Here is a 20,202-nt window from a genome sequence, read left to right as displayed (position 1 = left end):
AGCTGATCCACAATACTTACTTTTTCAGAATATAAGAATTTACTAAAACAGACAAGTCAGGAGAGGTAGTCTTCAAAGACCAGACTGTTAAATAGTTACTGTGAAGACACTGACAGCCCTATATAAAAATTCATAGCTGGGACAGCAATATAATTTATATATGCAGTCTTACATGATTTATTGCAAAAGAAGCTTCTCAGCACCAGTGCAGTATGTTCTGGCTGGAAAAGTATTATGCTGGGTAGAAGCAAGCAGCTATACAACCCAAGAACCTCAATTGTGAAACATGGTTTGAGGCTCCTTTAGTACTAAGGGATCACAGCAGCCTGACATCATTGATGGAATCATGAATCCTTGACTATACCAGGAGTATACTTCTCCATGTGTCTAGGAAATGATGCTTAGGTGAGCCCCAAACACATAAAACACACAACAGATCATGTAGAAGAACTATTGTTGTGTAGTATAGATTAGACATTGGATAATATGTAGATAGCACTGGTAAAATGGGCACAATACATCATTTTTATTGTAATCCTTATGATAGACACCCAGGAGCTTTTTTGTACAGTCAACACTGCTAAAAGGGGTCACATCAATTAATAAATGAAAAGGTTCACATACTTTCCTTGAAAGAATTATTTGATCTATAACAGTACAAAACGCAACCATAAGGCTATATTCACACAACCATCTCTATTTCTTGACTATGAAAAAAAAAATGAATGAATGTGTATCCATTCTGTGTCAGTTTGTCAGCTTTTTATGGCTGAGTGTTATCCATTTTGCATCGGTTTTTTAACCGATTGTTAAAGAGAGAGGATGAATTTCAATAGTTTTTTTTTTTTTTCAACCAAACCTACTTATCCATTTTAAAGGGTACCTTTCACCACTTCTACCAACTCTTTGCAGCCTTGAATTGATGCTGTTCCACTAATTCCAGTGCAGCTGTAGCCCCCACCATTCCCAAGCAATTGGTGCTGTTAGTTTCCACATCCAATATGCTAATAAGGCTTTCTATTGTCAGGTGGGTGGTCCCAGACTATTTGCTCTAGCCCAGGACTGCCTACCTGACAATATCACTGTTTGCTCAGGAACAGAAGGGGCTATAGAAAAAATTCCAAATCAGTAGAGAGACAACTATTGAAGGATGAAAAGAGTTGGAGTTGGTGGTCAAAGGTCTTCTTTAACAATCGGAAGTAAATCCTTTTTTGACAGCCATTAAAAACAGACCCATTGACTTCATTAGGACAATGTGGATATCAAAACTGTCAACTATAGAACATTTCCATGTGAATAGAGCCTAATGGTTTTTTGTATGGGTGTTCATACAATTCCAGATTTTCACGTAATGAACAATATATTTTTTTTCAATTAATCCCAGGTGTAAAATGATGTTAAAAACATTCTGCTTACCTTATAAAACGTATCTGGATTTCCCAATCGTCTTTTTACCAGCAGAGATTTCCAGTGAAACAAAGGCACAAGATCTCAGTGGTGATCAGTTTATTTATTTATTCACCAAATACAATTGAAATGGTATTAATGTACAATGAGTCATTCTCAGAATGGCACAGCATTGCCTTATTCGAATCAGAAAAATGGTGTATAATAATTCAGTCTTAAGTCCATGCACAGGATTTAGAAGCTTTTAAAAAATGAAGAAAAAACAAACAAACAGAAAAAACAATAAAAAAAAAAAGAAAAGTAGAAAATTAAAAACACAACTATTACGTCCCATAAAAGAGGCGGTTAACAGCTGTTACTTCACATTCAGAGACTGAGTGGATTCCTGAAACCATCCCTTGGTTAAAGGTAGCAGTATAAAATTTCCACATAATTTCAACCAGCCAGAAAGCTTTATTGTCATAGGTCACCACCAGCAGTGATTGTAGACGGAGATGGTAGTGCCACCACCAGGATATGTGACATATGCCTACCCTTACCATCAAGTGCTGCACACTGACAGGACTGACATGTCTCAGGTTCCCACTCGAAAATGCAAATCCAGAAAAGAACACAATTGATATTCTCAAAACTGTAGTAATAATTTCACAACATTCTTTCCGCATCTGTATTAAGTGTGGTAGGTTGAGTTTAAAGTGCCTTGAAAAGGGTAGGTCTATTGCAAAGACCTCTTCTATATTATAAGGTTACTTACACAGTAGTTGGATAAATATATATGAAGGTGAAATTGCATTTTGATGACACAGTGTCTCTCAGCTATAACTTGTACTGTATAGTATTTCAGAGAGACAGCCAAAGAGATTTAAAGGTGCCTTCTTCTAAAGGTGCCTTGAAATTCTCTCAGCAATGTTGGTATTACTTGGGTATAGAGGAAAACGCTGCCAGTTTTTGGCAATGTCATTGCTACATCCAAAATGTTCCAATTAAAAGGACTTATCTGCTCTCCTGACATGTTTATTTTAGTAAATACCTATACTCCCTATCAAATAATAATTCTGGAGCATGTTTCCTCAGAACTCTGCATTGTCTATTCCTTTGTTACATCTCCTAGAAATGTCTAAATGAATTGACAACTGGGCACTACTATTCTCCTTCTCAAAGCGGCGTGTCCCTACTATCCCTACTATCATCACTGACTGGACAGTGAATTGAAAAACAATGAAAGGGAATCATCTGTGGCACATCTGTCAAAAAAACTGACTTGCTCTTTCTCTGTTCGTTTTCACAGACTTTCATGGGTTTTAAATGGCCGTGTGATGGCTGTTCAAAAAACCCCCCATCACATGGCTATTTTTCATGTCCTATATCACGTCCATTTTTCATGGACATTAGGTCCTTTAAAAAAGAAATAGTCAAGTGAATAAGGTCTGAGTGTGTGACATGCCCCAACAGCACCACCCTGTTATCAATTTATACATGTATTTCGGGGACGAAAAAACAGAGGAACATTACAATGCAGAATACTAAGAAAATATCCTTTATGATTGGTATTGAATGAGGAATACAAGTATTCGCTAAAACAAAAACGTCAGGGATAATGGCAGGTCATCTTCGAGGTTGGTTTTACATCAAGCTCAACAAATTTATTGGACTATAATGTTGGAGAAATATTGCTGCAAGTTTTCAATGTATGGACTCCATTGGTTTTGACCAAAGGTGTCTCTTACTTAAAAGGTGTCAAAACCAGCGACAACTGAAAGTTTCTGCTGACAAAGTGGGGGGGAAATAGTGACTATATATTGGGCCATACAGTTTTCTCTGCTGATCCTTTGTATGAATTGAAGCTGCTTGGAAGGAGTGCGGCCTAACTCAGAAGTGCTGTGTAAGATTAGCCATTAAAAAAAAGTGTGCATATATACTATATATTTAAGAAATGAGAAGAATATATATATATATATATATATATATATATATATATATATATATATATATATGTTTTTCCATGGTTGCAATGTAGAAATAAGTGCATCTCCAGCTGAAAAGAAATGACGCTGAATGTAAAATGAACACTTGCTACATATGCAATGTGCAGATATGTACAGAAGGAAATCTATCCAGTGTAAACATTTTTCATACATGAAATGTGCAGCATATTTCTACATATGCAGTTAGGTAAAGCTGGCACATATATAATATATATCAAGTTTAGCGCCATATAAAGCATTGTATACCTATTTAAACATATACTATATAATACATGTATAAGGGACACATCTCCGACATGGAACAACATGTCCTAGTAGCAAGCAGCATATTGATGTAAAAATTCTATCAAACAATGGCAAAACATACCATCAGTAGGTTGGCTCAGTTCTTACACATTCATGGTGGTGGCAGCAGTATGTTACATAAATGCCTGATGAAGGCTCCCCTCTCCTCAGGGTACTGCTCTAAATTGCCATCCAGTTGCCCGCCCTTCACTCTGCATCCAGAGGTTGGCTGCATCTCTGATGTGACATTGCACAGTCACCAGCATGTATCAGAATTCATATTAATAACAAAGAGTTGTTTATAAAAATACAAATGTAAAGGATTCCTGTTAAAAAGGAGCGTGCTGGGAAGGGGTAGGATCCAGGATGGATTCGGAAGCTCATGCAAGAGATGGAGCAAATTAAGTCTTATTCTTGCTTGGGTTTGGACAGCAAAAGGACGGCCTGTGCCTGCTCTGCGCCCTCCAGCTGCTCTGCTTCCGACCTGCTGGTTTCTTGAACATGAGGGGCAAGATGAAAGGGGAGATGGGTGCTTGTCCAGTCTTTTATTGTTCTGATGCTGGTTTACTGGTTGACTGGAGGGGGCATGGTATTATTAATCACAAATCATCCTATATATACCTATATATACACATGACTAGATATATTTATATATATATAGATATATATAAACACAGCTGCGCAGTTGGGTTCCCTTTGGGTCCACAAATACGCACACAGCTAAAGATTATTACTTCACTAGAGACACATATTGTCAGAATAAAGTGCATTTCTAATGACCTACAGCCCCTGGGATGTACATTGTGAGTCAGGAGGAGGAGGCAGCACCTGGCAAGGATTGGAGTTGATAGGCACAAACTCCATGGTGCTCCAGTCTACAAGCACCTTCTTGGCACACAGGCAGATGCTAAGGACAACAACACCCATTCTGCTTTCTGGGGTTGGCTTTTAACATGGGTTGAGAGACTCATCACTGCCCCCAGAGCCCAGGGTGAGGGACAGTGACAAGGGGTGTAGGAAGGTGCTGAAATGAACATCTCCACATTGGAGGTCATTGGCGTGGTCTGAGTGGAGTGGGGAGCCAGATGGCACCATCAGGAGACCTGCAGAGGGTCTGGATCAAGGTGGAGGGTGGAGATTTGCCAGCAGCCTCAAAGCCTTTCCTTCTTCTCCATGTCCACAAACATGCACAGCCAAAAGTGCTTACAAATCAGGGTGGAGAGCAGCCACTTCCACACCTTATACTCCGGAGGGAGACTTGTCCGACACCCCCTTCAGCACCTCGTCTATTCTGTCATCTTCAATAACAACTGAAGAAAGGGAGAAACATGGGGTTGGGTATCAACAAGCTACAGCAGAGTGTACCAAGAGAGGTGATAGTGGGAAGGAGAGATGACATGGAGAGACATGAAATGCAGAGGAAGAAGATGAGGAGGAGGAGGTGAGGGCTTGAGAAGCAAGGAAAACAACATGTGCATTCACTCCTACACTGCAGTTGGCTGGAGTCTAGCAATGCACACACTTATGGACACAATGAGGCATACACGTGGAAACAGAAACAACTGCATAGCTAGATACAAAAGATGCATATATGTACAGCCAGGAAATTGTGCACTCACCTCTTCAATACTAAGACCTATACAGCAGTGTGAACATCCAAAACTACCAGTGCTTACATACCTAGCAAAGCTGTAAAACCATGTAAGAGGCACGTCTTTGTGCCTTCATGAACATGATCCATTAGTAGTGCCCATATTCTCAACCATTGCTGATCGAAAGCTGCCATGATAATCTCATCCAAATTGGAACATGTTCCAACGTATATGATAAGGGGATTAGTGACTACGGTCCTAGAGGGCACAATGGTCAATAATGTACAGAACAAGTTTATTGGATAATAATAAGCAACTGAACAAGCAACCTCCACTAATAAGAGGTGACTAACACTAAAAGATATATAAGAAGGAATAAGTAGCCATCATCGACAACATATGAAGACTGAATTTCACACTGTTCTCTGCACTTATAGCTGTGATGTAGATTTTCACCCCTCTCATGTGCGGCAATGATGGCATCAATGGCACTGTAGAAACTGGTTAAGAAACCTACTCCAAAGGGGTGGCATCATGCTGCCTTGGTCCTGTAGCACATACCGAGGGCAACTGGGGCCCTGATGCTGCGACACTTGTTGAATCCCTGGGTTCAATGTTTTATCACTATTGGGAGACTAGGTATGTCTTGCTAATACATGCACATTGAAATAAATAAATCAATGATGCACAAACTAGAGGGCAGAATACATAATGCACCAACATGCTCTGTACAGCAGGTGGCTATTTATGGTATATTTTTCTCCACTACATAGTCTGTAAAGTGTTAAGCTCTGCGACTATGCCCAAATAGTCAATTCACCACACATCTAACGCTCCCCTAAGAGTCCTCATGTATTGTCATATACTTGTTAACTACCTTCGCAGAACTGATGGTTAGTTGTCTAAAATAATCTGATGAAACGTAAGTAGCCGCATCTATGGCAACTCGTAAGTTTCATCTACTGCAGCATCTAAAATGGCCCCATACCCATTTCCCCCTATACATATAGAAAAATGCCATTCTGCATCTCATAAGCTAGACAGATAGACATTCCCTCCTATGTAGCATTAGATCCATCAGCAGAAAGGGATCTCCTTTAATGCATAGACAGGAGCAGCACATAGGGTTAATGGTCTTGTTTGTATGGCATTTGGTCACCCCCATCTAGAAGGTGAGAGCACAACTTCTTTACACTTCATTGGAAAACAAACAGCACCTCACAGACACTACTGGTAGCAGAAACTGACCGCTTCAGGAGCGCGACAACGTACACTGCGTATGTGTGCTTCTCTGTGTACAGATATACAAACCACACGTATGCACAGAGAATATAGAAATATATAGGCACGCTCTGAGATCAGTACCTTGGACAGTGTCAGCTCCAAGAGAGAAGAATGCACAATAAAACAAGGCATTATAGGTATTAGCATGTGTCAAGTACATAATAAGCTCAACATGTTCATCTACCTGTCTGCATCCAGTGTGCTTGCTTATACAGCCCCATACAGTGCAGGACACCACTGTCTTCATAGACACACTACATATTGGGCTTATGAATGAGGATAGATGCAAAGTCCCCACTAAGTCAACCCAATATGATAGTATGAGAATTGTATGATCATTTCATGCTCTGAATAAAGACATTAAGCTATACCAATATGCCCCCCACCCCATCCATTTCATCCACATATGCATGCATGAAAAAACTACACCTATGGAATATTAGATATAGAAATTTGATGACAGGGTTAAAGCATTCATGTACCCAAGTGGATCTCCTTTATCCGTTACATACACAAAGAGAAGAAGGAGCATGCACATTCCCAGCAGATGTGTACACAGTATTACCAGTATGGGCTCATGAGAAATCACAGTAAACACATGGCATAACTCACAGTCCATAGCTACAAGTGTCTGATGGGGGTTATTAACAAATAGCCAGTGTGACCGCCTGCTCTGTCATAAAGACCATTACCATAGTAGCCAGCCTTGTATTGCTCAGTATACATTACCTGCATTGACATGGAGCTTATGGCATGGTCTCTTGTATGCCCAGCCCTGCTCTATAGTCCGCATACATAGTGGGTATACAAGACTGGTGTCTGCTATTTATACAGTCATATATATATGGACATTACTGTATGTCGCTATATGTTATAGTATAGGCTATAGGTGACAGGTGTATAACTAGGTCCCCAGTATGTAAATATTCCTCATAACCATCCTCATCCTCAGCACAGGCTCAGGGATGGATCCATACACCCTCCTCATTGTCATCACTTACACCCCAAGATCACACAGCATCACCCTCACATAGACATGTAATGCCAGGGAGGACTCCATGATGTGGGGACAGTCATCACCTATGGAGGGAGAGAAGGTCTGTGGATGAAGTACAGACAGAGAAGAGGAAGATGACATGGAGGAGACGGTATATAGGTACATAGTATAGTAGTATATAGACATGGATGATATACTGTGTGCCTGTGCAGTAATACCCCCTCTATGAGTACATGATGTGTGATGACTGGCACAGCCCTGGCCATAGAAGCCCTCTTACCTCTCTTGGCTCTTCCAATTTGCCCCAGTTTTGGGGGTCTCTTCTGCTGGTTCCCCCCATAGAAAGCGCTGGTGTCCTGGAGACGACAGCTGAAGGAGATCTGCCCCACCTCGGTGTCAGAGCCATAATGCCCCATCTTATCCTCGCTGTAGGGGAGAATCTCAGACATGGTGGCGGCACCAAAGCCAGGGATTGCGGAGGGGGCACTGGGGATCCTGCGGCGGCGGCAGCACGGGCACACAATCCGTATTGGAGATGGCAGAGGAGGAGATCCGGAGCTGAGGAGACTGAGACTGCAGAGGGAGGACGGAGCGGGAAATGAGCGGGCAATGAATGGGCTGAGCAGGACTGGAGGGGACCCGGGGGGTGTGTAATGGTGGCGGGCTCCTCTCCCCCAGCTCCTGAGTAAACGTCTGAGGAGAATCTGAGAGGTTCTACATCATAAAGGGGAGCAGTGTCCCGGTGACGTCATGTGAGGGGGTGTGTGACATCAGGAGGCGAGTGCGGAATAACAATGACACTGCAGCAAAACAAGGAATCAACTTCGCAGAAACAAACCCCACAGAACAGGGCGGGCGGGCGGAATCCTGGGAGGAGGGAAGGGCTGCAAGCCTGGGGTGTGCTGGAGTATCCTCAGGGAGAGGGGAAAAACCCGGGGACACCCGGCTGGGACATCACACATGTTTACATGCGACGTGTGTCATCCATGTGCGGGACATGTGCACACACTCATTCCTCTGTGTGTGTGGTGGGCAGTGCACACTGGTGCATGGCAGAGCATCCATGACTGGCAGGTGCCATGGCCCATACTACGTATGATCATTCAGCACGTGTCACATTGCCACATACATGTCTGGATTACACATTAGGATTAAGAATCCATCACATGTAGGCTGGTGCTCCTATCACATGATAAGTATGGTGCATCTGTTACTAAGGTGTGCCCTAACTCTGGTATACAATGGCAGTAACCAACTGGTGCCAAAATCTGGCATCATGTAAGCAGGCAGCGCCCTTGTGGACCACAAGAAGCACAGAGAGGGGTTTGGTGATACCCAGCGGAGTACTTCTTAATTTAAATGCTTTAACCATGTCTTCAAAGCAGAAAGGTTGACCAAGGGGGTTCTGTGCAAATGTTATTAAAGGGGATGTTCCACAATAACACATTATCACTTGTCTATAAGAAACGTGTGATAGGTAGCAATACAAGCCCTGGGATCCCCACCGGTCCTGACAACAGGAATAAGGCAGGCGTTTGCACTTGATTCAATCTGTATGGGAATTACGGAGACAGCCTAGTACAACATTCAGCTATCTTTGTCATAGGCTCTTGAGTGGAGTGGCAGCATGCAGGCACATCCATTACAGCATATGGACAGGGGACATGCAACCTCAACTGTTGAGATGGGTGGAGGTCCCAACAAAGGTAGCCCCAGAAATTAAACATCTCTTATCCTATTCTGTGGATATGCAATAACTTGGTATTGTGGGACAACAGCTCTTTAATTATTGCCCCTACCTATATTTCAGACCTCTGGTAAAACATGTAGGGGATCCAGCTGGATTTACTACTTCATCTCTGTTACAACATCTGGCAGGTCTCCTTATGGCACATACCTTTAAGGGTGGATTGCTATAAAGATTATGTCCACATCGGCAATGGAGTCTCCATCAAGCCTGATTTTTTTTGCCTGGCGGTTTCAACTTAAAAGTACAAATAACTGATGTACCCCATTATAGTCAATGGGGTGAGTCAGGCACTGTATGCGACTGCTGTTCTATCTGTTGTTTTTGTCCTCTGATGAACCAGAATAATGGATAGGTTGACACTAGTATGATCCTAGTGTCAGGCTACATACAAACAAGCATGGGATTCATGGTTGTATAGCACAGATGGCACATGGAGGATACCTTGTGCTATCTGTGCCTCCATGGTCCCATTCACTACCTTGGGCCAGTAAACAGACAGGTATAGGACCAGTCCTGAGTTTTGCCCTGGGCTCATGGACACATACGTGGTTCTTGTGGTGGAAATTCGTTATGATCCAAATGGGTCAATGAGCTAGTATGTAGCTGTAAGTGGATTTAATGTATAAGGTGCACAGTTTTCCCTGTAACATGGGATGGAAACTGCAGAAGGCCCCCATGCTTTAAAATAGCTCATCATGTAGCAAACCCTGTGAATTTCTCTATAATGATCTACAAACTATGATAGTCATTGGATTAATAGCAGTAATAAACTACTTTTAACCAGTGGTCCTCTTTCAATACTGGGCCCTTGTGCAGCTGCAGTTTGCATGCATGGTGTGTCGCCCTGTTCTGCTATATGGAGAAGTATATGTGGTGTTATGCTATTAGTAATAAGCGTAAAGCAATGAAAGCATTAAAGAGTTAAGTTATAGATGGGAATTTATAACACCTGTTTGTGAGTCATTCACTGAGGAATCATTGCTGTCTCCCAAGATGGCCCACCAGCTGATGTTCTTCTCTGGCCTTTTGTGTTCCGTATGCTTCTTCTTAAAGGACAGAAATAACACAGCTCAGTTATTCATCAGTGCTGGCTAGGATCTGTAAGATGATTCTGTTTAGTCTTCTCCTTGATGCTAGAATGTCAGCTGGTAAAACTAAGAAATATCTCTGTATCTAAGACTAAACCCTGCATGTGCTCCTTCTATTAACTCATCATTTGCAAATAACAAGGTTCCTCTTCATTGCTCTGTATTTTGCATGGATATCAGCTTGATTTAGTCAAAGCCCTGATGCTGACAGTAGCATGAACAGTTATGTAGCTGAGATGAGGAAGAGTATGGTGTGACTGCTGCCAAGATGCTTTGCATTCACATCCCAGCTCAGAGGAGACTGTTATTTGAGAATGGATGCTTGTCAGATAAAGCACTGTACTATGTATTATGCAGAGGGGAAGCTGCTTGGCAGCATTAAACATGTCTTTTCCAGCTGACCACATTAATAGGATTTCTTTTTGTTAAAAAAAAAACATCACTAAAATGCCTGGAAAGACAACTGCATTGGAGGTTCACAGATTCCATAAAAAAGGCAAACTGGTGTGTGTGTGAGGTGGTCAATACAAGAATTTGCATCTCACATCAGCAAAGTTTTTCTCTGAGGCCAAATATCTTTTATCATCAGACTTGCATGAATTTTCAGGGGTTTCATTACCGTTTCTTGTAACATTCAGTTGGGTGCATATCTTATAGTCATGTGGTAGGATTAAATCTATTCCCAACCATTTGTTTTCTAGAAGGGCTTGCATGATGTATTAACCCCTTGAGAACATGGCAATTTTCCATTTTTGTGTTTTCGTTTTTTACCACCAGCCTTCCAAAGGCCATAAGTTTTTCAATATTCTGTTCACAGAGCTATATATATATTTGTAAGGACAAATTGTACTGTATAATGACACCATTTAATATTCTGTACAATGTACTGGAAAGCTGAAAGAAAATTGGGTGGCACTGAAAAAAATTCTGCCATTTTCTTATAGGCTTTATTTGTGTGGCGTGCATGCTAAATGGCATTAGCTTTATTCTGCACGTTTGTATGATAGAGGTGATATCAAATTTATATAGTTTTTTATATGTATTAATACTTTTATAAAAAATATAAAAATTATATATAAAATAATATAGAAAATATTTCAGTGTATGGAACTATTAGGCTAAGGTCCCACTTTGTGGAAAAGCTGCGTTTTTGTTGCAGATTTTGCTGCACTCTTTTGCACCCAAGCCAAGAATAGCTATGAAATAAATGTGGAACTTAGGCCGGGTTCACACAGGGTTTTTTGGTCTGGAACCTGAGGCAGAGGCCGGCTCCCATTGAATTCAATGGGAGCCGGCTTTTTGGGAAGGATTTTGAGGTGAATACGGCCTCAAAATCCTGACCAAAAAACCCTGTGTGAACTTACTCTTATACTTTCTGATCAGTCCACTCTTGGCTTTGGCTAAAAAACCCCCCAAAAAACAGCAAAATCTGCAACTAAAAAAAGCTGCTTTTATGCAATGGTGGGGCCTGCCTTCACACGATGTAATGCTCCGCTCATTTTGTCCATTTTACACGTGTAAAAATACACGTGTAAAATGTAGTTAAAAATTTAGTTCAATGGCTTTTTTTTTAACGTGTGTATTTTTGCGTGTGTAATTTTGCATCCGCAAAAATACGCGTGTTAAAAAAAAGCCATGGAACTCAATGGCTAACTACATTTTACACGTGTATAATGGACAAAATGAGCGGAGCGTTACATCGTGTGAAGGCAAAGTGTCTTTTTTATATGGCAATATATAGCTTTTATTGATATCATTTTGGGGAATATATAATGTTTGATTCACTTTTTATTCTATTTTTTTGGGTGACAAAGCAGTGAAAAAAGCTTTATTCAGCTATTTTGATTTTTTTTTTTCCTGCTATGGCATTCACTTTGTGGGAGAAAGGGATAAATGCTTTTATATTATCAATAGCCAATAGATTGTAGATTTTTAGACTTGAAATGTCTACTGTGTTTATGTTTATTTTTGTTTGTATTTACATGTGGTCTAGGGAAAGCAGGTGATTTAAATTTTATTTATTTATTTTTTAAAAAACTTCTTTTTCTTCATTTCATTGTTTTTTTTTAGCCTATCCCGATGGAGCCTGAACCTGCAATCTTTAGTTCACTTGTACCATAGACTGCAATACCACTGCATTACAGTCTATGGAAAAATCCCTATAAAGCATCTCACAGGCAGCATTCAATAGTTAAATGTCTATGGCAGACTTGGGAGCCTTCTGAAGGCACAGTAGAGCCATTCCATTACTGAATACAAAAAAGAAAGTGAAAGTAACTACCCGAATGCCCATAGTTTCATCTGACCATGGCATCTGAGTGGATAAACACTTGTGATCAGAGACATATCTGAATATCTGAGAGACATCTCCCTTATCTATGACATTCCAACATGCTAGAATTCCACATTGCACATGCTGGAATATCTGTATGAACAGCAAAAAGGTAGTGATTAGTGAATATTTACTGCCTGCATCAGACCACAGGGACTGAAGGATCTTTCCTTCAATATATATATTACAAGAAGTACTTAAACTTAATAGTTACACTTACACGGCAATGAAGGATGAAAGAAGATGAACAACTTCCACATCTAGGTCAACAAAACTGCCTTGTGGCTGTTGGGGATCCACACAAACAATCCTATGTGTAAGAGGAACAGGAGGAGGATGAAGAACTGGGTTATGGTAGTCTTGGGACGCCAAAACATAAGAAAAAGACTTTCTTGTAGATGTAGAAGGGTTGATATTTCATAGCCAGGGAACAAGGCTGACTCTTATTTGTATGGTGATCATCATTTTAACAATGACCACGAGAAGCATGGTTTGGAAGTGATGGGTGCTTAGCTCTGCAGCTCCTGGTCTCTACTCAAATACACCGAGCATGCATCATCTCAGTTGCTCACCATGTGGAAGAAGCTACCCCTGAGAAAATCCTCAGGCACCTAGATACCTTCCGTGGGGGTCCTTTCCATGGTACTCTTCCTGCAGAGCTCCTTCAGAATTGCTGCTGCATAGGGCTGCCCGTTATCATTCCCTTCCTCGTAGACCTGGATGCTTGCCTGTCTCTGTATCAGTGCTAGTGCTTCCCTACTCTATGTCTTTGTCCGGCCCCAGTGGCGTAACTACCACCATAGCAGCAGAGGCAGCTGCCACAGGGCCCGGGACATTGGGGGCCCAGTGACAGCCGCTACCGCTACAATCATTATACTCGGGGGTCTTTGCAGACCCCCGAGTATAATGATTGGCGGACCGGGAGAGGTAAGGGAACATAAAAAACACTGTTACTTACTTCTCCACGATCCTGCCAGGCCTCCTTCCTTGTCTGACGTCACATGAACCCGGCCTGCGTGCCGGGTCATGTGACGTCCAACGTCATTGCAGAAGGACGGCAGCGGAGACCGACAGCGTAGGAGCCGGGGGACAAGTAAGAAACAGCAGTTTTTTATGTTTTTATTCCCCCGGGTCTCTGATTATTATACTCTGGGGTCAGAAAAGACCCCAGAGTATAATAATTGTTTATGGGTGACCACAGTGGGGCATAATACTGTGTGCAGGAGCCACTATGGGGGATAATACTGTGTGCAGGGGCCACTATGGGGGATAATACTGTGTGCAGGGGCCACTATGGGGGATAATACTGTGTGCAGGGGCCACTATGGGGGATAATACTGTGTGCAGGGGCCACTATTGGGGATAATACTGTGTGCAGGGGCCACTATTGGGGATAATACTGTGTGCAGGAGCCACTATTGGGGATAATACTGTGTGCAGGGGCCACTAAGGGACATAATACTGTTTTAGGGGCCACTATGGGGGATAATACTGTGTGCAGGGCCCACTATGGGGGGGGTCGAGGTCTTCGGCGGTCAGTCGGGGGGGGGGGGGGGGGGCATGTCAAAAGTCTGCCACGGGGCCCCGCCATTCCTAGTTACGCCACTGTCCGGCCCCATCTTGTTCTGCCTCACCACAGCCCGGACAGGACTCTCAGGTAAGCCTTGTGACCTGTCCCCCTTTCCCTCCTCACTCAGATTGTCAGTGAGCTAATAAACCTCATGCGCTACTGTTTAGGCAGCTTAGGGACCAGGCAGAGAAGGGTACAGCATTTGTTCTACAGCTGATGGTGCATTTATTTATGGTCCTGCCAAGATAGGCCACGTTTCACAACTTTTATTCCAAACTGTGTTCCTTGCCGACTAGCCTCCCCGCCAACCTGGTTCAAAGGGAAGAGTTTATAAGACACTACTTGCATTCCTATCACCTATCTGCCCTAACCCCTACTGCTCTCGTCCTCCTAAATAAGCTCATTTCTGCAGAAGAGATAGAGCAGCTACTTAAAAACCTTCCGACTTGGAAAACCCTTGGCCCTCATGGGTTCGCTTTTATGACTGGCAACCCCATCCCTGACTCTATTCTTCAATCATTTCTTACTCTTTTTCCTAAACCAGGATGGGACCACCTTGACTGTAAAACTTCAGACCCATTTCAATGTTAAATACTGATCCAAAGTTTTAGCCTCCAGACCTAATGTTTGCCTTCCATATCTGATACAAAAAGATAAGGTTTTATTTGTGCCCTGCCAGCAATGCGATGATAATACCAGGAGGACGATAGATGTTGTCTCCAGGTTTGGTTTTGGTCTTGATTGTCTGGGTTGGCCCTTTATGTTTGCTACCCTGGAAACTTTTGGTCTCAGAGGTCCATTCTTAACAGCGATCAAAGGTCTTTACTCGAAACCCTCAGCCACGATTAAACTTCTACTTGCCTCCATCCCTCTGCGAGAAGAGACAGAGCTGCCCACTATCCCCCTACATTTTGTCCTCTGCATTGAACACCTAACTGCCACTATCGTTTTGCATCCAGATATTAGTGGGGTCGGGGATAGGGATTTTAAGCTTTCACTATTTGCAGATAAACTTTTGATCCTTACTAATCTTTACACTAACCTCCCCAATCTTCATGCCCTCTTGAAACAGTTTGGCCATCTCTCGGGATACAAAATCAATACCTCCAAAATAGAGGGCCTACCTATTCAAATCTTACATTCGACTTAGCTCAATTATGATCCTTGTAGTTTGCAGGAGTTCTCATAGAAGTACCTAGATATTCAGCGCTCCAAGACATTTTTCCTATTGTACCAGTCTAACTTTCCCCCACTTTTTAGGCAAATTAGAATGTCCCTCACCAAGTGTTTGGCCCTCCTCTTGTCTCTCCTAGGCCACATATCCACAATAAAAATGACTGTTTTGCCTAAACTACTTTATTTATTTGAGACCTTCTCGATTCTGGTCCTCTTGAAGGAGCTTCGATCACTTCAGAGCTCTATTTTGCGGTTTGTATGGGCCAGAGGGAGACAAAGGTTTTCTAAGCTAGTAATGATGACCCTGAAAACTCAGGGAGGGTTTGCCCTCCCCAATCTGGTTGTTTATTATTGGGCCGCTCAGGTACAGAATGCCCACCTTTTTAACCTACTCCAAGTGGATGGAGATTGAAAAACTATGGCTGGCGCCTTATCATCCTAATTTTCTCCTTTGGACAAGTCCTCACAACCCACTCGCTGGTGTACTCTTAAGATTGGCACTAACAAGGAATGTCCGGTGTACCTATGCTGCTCATTATACTCTGTCATATATTGTGGGTTATAGAACTCAGCCCCTCTTTCCGTTTGCTGATCTTCAATATAAATTTCGTCTCCTCCCTTCTGACGAGATTCCCTACATCCAGATCTCTCATTTAGCCTATTTAATTTTTCAGAGCACAGGGGTTCCTCTGCTCACATTTTTTGACAAATTTTGTAAATCTGCCTGCTCCGCTGTTGGTTTCTACTCATTCATATATGGGATTTTTTTCAATCCAGTCCCTGATACAATTCCCAAGCATACTTATATGCGAAAATGGGAGGATTACCTGGTGAAGGCCATATCAAAACTGTCGTGGACTATGATATGGAGGCAAGCAGCCAAAACCTCTCACTGTGTTAGCTATGATGAAAACTACAAAATGTTGATTCACTGGTTCCATAACCCAGCTTTGCTTCATTTTTTTTAATGCAAACGTACCACACAATTGCTGGAAGTGTGGTGCTCATCCAGCTAACATATACCACCTATTCTGGTCGTGCCCCCTACTCCACCCCTATTGGCGACAGATTCAATCACTAATTGAAGGGGTGTTAGGAGTTCGCCTCTCCTTGCTCCCTAAGACATACCTGGTATTTCTTTCTATTACTGTGGACACGTGGGACTCTGTTACAGCCTGGGAACCTACCATCACCCACCTACCCCATGAGTTTATGGAAGCTTGGCAAGAGAGCAGCACCCTGTTTACCGGGATGGCTTCAGACGTCTTTGGGCAGTAGAACACAGTGGTAAGAAGAAAGGAGGAGGAGGGCTTGTGATGAAGGACATTTGGGGCATTTTTTGTGGTTAATGGACAATAGTGCTGATGCAAGATACCGAACTATCAGCTGTGAGCAGGAGATCTCACCACCTACCAAAGAACTACCACATGTTATCGTGATAGCTGCCTAGGTCCCCCACCTCTGCAAAAAAAAAACAAAAAAAAAACGTTTCTGCCTGTTATATATATATGCTATGCCCCCCTCCCCCCCTCATGTTCTCCAACCATGGTCGGGCTGTATTATTAACATCACTTCACACAGAGAACTAAATGATCCTGCAGTGTGTCTGTGTTTCTTTCTTTTTTAGTTGCTATGATTCCTAGGATTTCTCTATCTGCCATGAGCTTGTATGTGTTTTCTCTCTTGTTATATACTACTGTACCATCTATGAAGCTGTATCACTGAAATTTCCCCATTGTGGGACTATTAAAGGGTTATCTTATCTTATTTAATTTACCCTCTGAGCCAGGGGCGGATCCAGGGCCGGGCAACCGCCCGGGGCCCCGCGCTTAGCGGGGCCCCGCGGCCTGGCCCTAATAAAATGGTCCCGGTCAGCCTCGGCATAGTCGGGCAAGTGCCGGGGCCCACAGAGCCTCTGGGGGCCCCCCGGCACTTGCCTGTCACGATTTCAGCTCATCGGCGTCCGTCCGCCGATGAGCTGAATACATACGCGATGCAGGAGCTGTGAGCTCAGCTCCTGCTTTAAAGCTTCGGCCCGGCTTGCGTGTGTAGGCGCGATGACGTCATCACATCACGCTTACACACGCAAGCCGGGCCGCAGCTAAGCAGGAGCTGAGGTCACAGCTCCTGCATCGCGTATGTGACTGGAGTGAGAGAGAGGAGCGTCGGGGGAACGATGGAAGGTGAGTGATAGAAGGTGAGTGTAAGTGTTTGTTTTGTATTAAATATTAAGGTGGAACATAATGAAGGGGGCCCATGAAACTGGGGGGCAAATGAAGGGGAGGGGGGGAACGACATGACACTGGGGAAGATGAAGGGGGTGGGGAGAGAACGGCATGAAACTGGGGACAAAGATGGAGGGGTCCCAAAGAAACTGGAGGGCAAATAAAGGGGAGGGGGGAACAGCATGACACTGGGGAAGATGGAGGGGGGAGAACGGCATGACACTGGGGCGGATGGAGGGGGGAGAACAGCATGACACTGGGGCAGATGGAGGGGGGAGAACAGCATGACACTGGGGCAGATGGAGGGGGGAGAATGGCATGACACTGGGGCAGATGGAGGGGGGGACAGCATGACACTGGGGCAGATGGAGGGCGGAGAACGGCATGACACTGGGGCAGATGGAGGGGGGGACAGCATGACACTGGGGCAGATGGAGGGGGGGAGAACGGCATGACACTGGGGCAGATGGAGGGGGGGAGAACAGCATGACACTGGGGCAGATGGAGGGGGGAGAACAGCATGACACTGGGGCAGATGAAGGGGGGAGAACGGCATGACACTGGGGCAGATGAAGGAGGGAGAACGGCATGACACTGGGGCAGATGGAGGGGGGGACAGCATGACACTGGGGCAGATGGAGGGGGGAGAACGGCATGACACTGGGGCAGATGGAGGGGGGACAGCATGACACTGGGGCAGATGGAGGGGGGGAGAACGGCATGACACTGGGGCAGATGGAGGGGGGGAGAACAGCATGACACTGGGGCAGATGGAGGGGGGAGAACAGCATGACACTGGGGCAGATGAAGGGGGGAGAACGGCATGACACTGGGGCAGATGAAGGAGGGAGAACGGCATGACACTGGGGCAGATGGAGGGGGGAGAACGGCATGACACTGGGGCAGATGGAGGGGGGGACAGCATGACACTGGGGCAGATGGAGGGGGGGAGAACAGCATGACACTGGGGCAGATGGAGGGGGGGAGAACAGCATGACACTGGGGCAGATGGAGGGGGGAGAACAGCATGACACTGGGGCAGATGAAGGGGGGAGAACGGCATGACACTGGGGCAGATGAAGGGGGGAGAACGGCATGACACTGGGGCAGATGGAGGGGGGGACAGCATGACACTGGGGCAGATGGAGGGGGGAGAACGGCATGACACTGGGGCAGATGGAGGGGGGACAGCATGACACTGGGGCAGATGGAGGGAGGAGAACGGCATGACACTGGGGCAGATGGAGGGGGAGAACAGCATGACACTGGGGCAGATGAAGGGGGGAGAACGGCATGACACTGTGGCAAATGAAGGGGGGAGAATGGCATGACACTGAGGCAGATGAAGGGGGGAGAATAGCATGACACTGAGGCAGATGAAGGGGGGAGAATAGCATGACACTGGGGCAGATGAAGGGGCGAGAACGGCATGACACTGGGGCAAATGAAGGGGGAGAGAACGGCATGACACTGGGGCAAATGAAGGGGGGAAGAACGGCATGACACTGAGGCAGATGAAGGGGGGAGAATGGCATGACACTGGGGCAGATGAAGGGGGGGATGGCATGACACTGGGGCAGATGAAGGGGGGGAGAACGGCATGACATTGGGGCAGATGAAGGAGGGAGAACGGCATGACACTGGGGCAGAGACGGGGGGGACATGAAACTGTTGGCAGATAAAGGGGGAGAATGGCATGAAACTGGGGACAGAGATAGAGGGGGGGGGACATGAAACTAGGGGTAGATGAAGGGTGTATATGAAAATGGGGAGAGATGGAGGGGGGACATATAATTTACGGGTGACTGTAGGAGGATTATACTGTGTGGAATCACATGAAAAATGAATGAGAATGGGCGGAGTCAACATAAAAGATGGCGGTGCGGTGATAGTGTTATTGGAGGTTGTAGGCCTTCCTGAATAGGTGAGTCTTCAGGGCCTTCTTGAAGCCTGTGATTGTGAGGGTCAGTCTTATGTGTCTTGGTAAGGAGTTCCAGAGTATGGGGGATGCACGGGAGAAATCTTGGAGACAGTTGTGTGAGGAGCGGATGAGGGCAGAGCGGAGTAGGAGGTCATTGGAGGATCTGAGGTTATGTGTGGGCAGGTTATGGATGGCTTTGTATGTTAATATTAGTAGCTTGAACTCAATTCGCTGGGCTATGGGTAGCCAGTGGAGGGACTGGCAGAGGGGAGCAGCCGATGAAGATCAGGGGGAGAGGTGAATTAAACGAGCAGCACAGTTTAAGGTGGACTGGAGGGGGGCGAGGGTGTTTGCTGGGAATCCATGGAGAAGGGTGTTGCAGTAGTCTAAGCGGGAGATTATGAGTGCATGGACTAGCATCTTAGTAGTTTCTTGGGTGAGGAAGGAGCGGATTCGGAGGATGTTTTTGAGTTGGAGGCGGCAGGAAGTGTTGAGGGTTTGAATGTGTGACTTGAAGGATAGGTCGGAGTACAGGGTTACCCCAAGGCATCGGGCCTGTGAGACAGGGGTAATTGTGGTTCTGTTAACTT

The 20,202-nt window shown here is 44.6% G+C and overlaps 1 protein-coding gene across 2 annotated transcripts; it reads right to left on the bottom strand.

Annotated features, from left to right (window-relative positions):
• Positions 1-3,213: 3,213 nt before the first annotated feature.
• CAMK2N2 (calcium/calmodulin dependent protein kinase II inhibitor 2) lies at positions 3,214-8,361 on the bottom strand. Of its 2 annotated transcripts, XM_075268449.1 has the most exons (3): positions 7,831-8,361; positions 6,635-6,649; positions 3,214-4,987 (listed from the first exon to the last, which is right to left on the bottom strand). In XM_075268449.1, the coding sequence occupies exons 1-3, from the start codon at positions 7,997-7,999 to the stop codon at positions 4,917-4,919; spliced, it is 255 nt and encodes an 84-aa protein (XP_075124550.1). In that variant the 5' UTR covers positions 8,000-8,361; the 3' UTR covers positions 3,214-4,916. The 2 variants fall into 2 exon arrangements, with proteins under 2 accessions (XP_075124550.1, XP_075124551.1); XM_075268450.1 differs by lacking the exon at positions 6,635-6,649 and having other exon boundaries at positions 7,831-8,354.
• Between the last annotated feature and the right edge of the window lie 11,841 nt (positions 8,362-20,202).

Source organism: Leptodactylus fuscus, chromosome 3 (genome assembly GCF_031893055.1).
Source record: "Leptodactylus fuscus isolate aLepFus1 chromosome 3, aLepFus1.hap2, whole genome shotgun sequence".
Taxonomy (NCBI): Eukaryota; Metazoa; Chordata; class Amphibia; order Anura; family Leptodactylidae; genus Leptodactylus; species Leptodactylus fuscus.
The sequence above is the reverse complement of the archived record's forward strand: the minus strand, read 5'-3'. Positions and strand labels throughout refer to the sequence as shown.

Excerpts from the sequence above, each read along its gene's own strand:
- CAMK2N2 (XM_075268449.1), bottom strand. The coding sequence starts at position 7,999 with ATGTCTGAGATTCTCCCCTACAGCGAGGATAAGATGGGGCATTATGGC.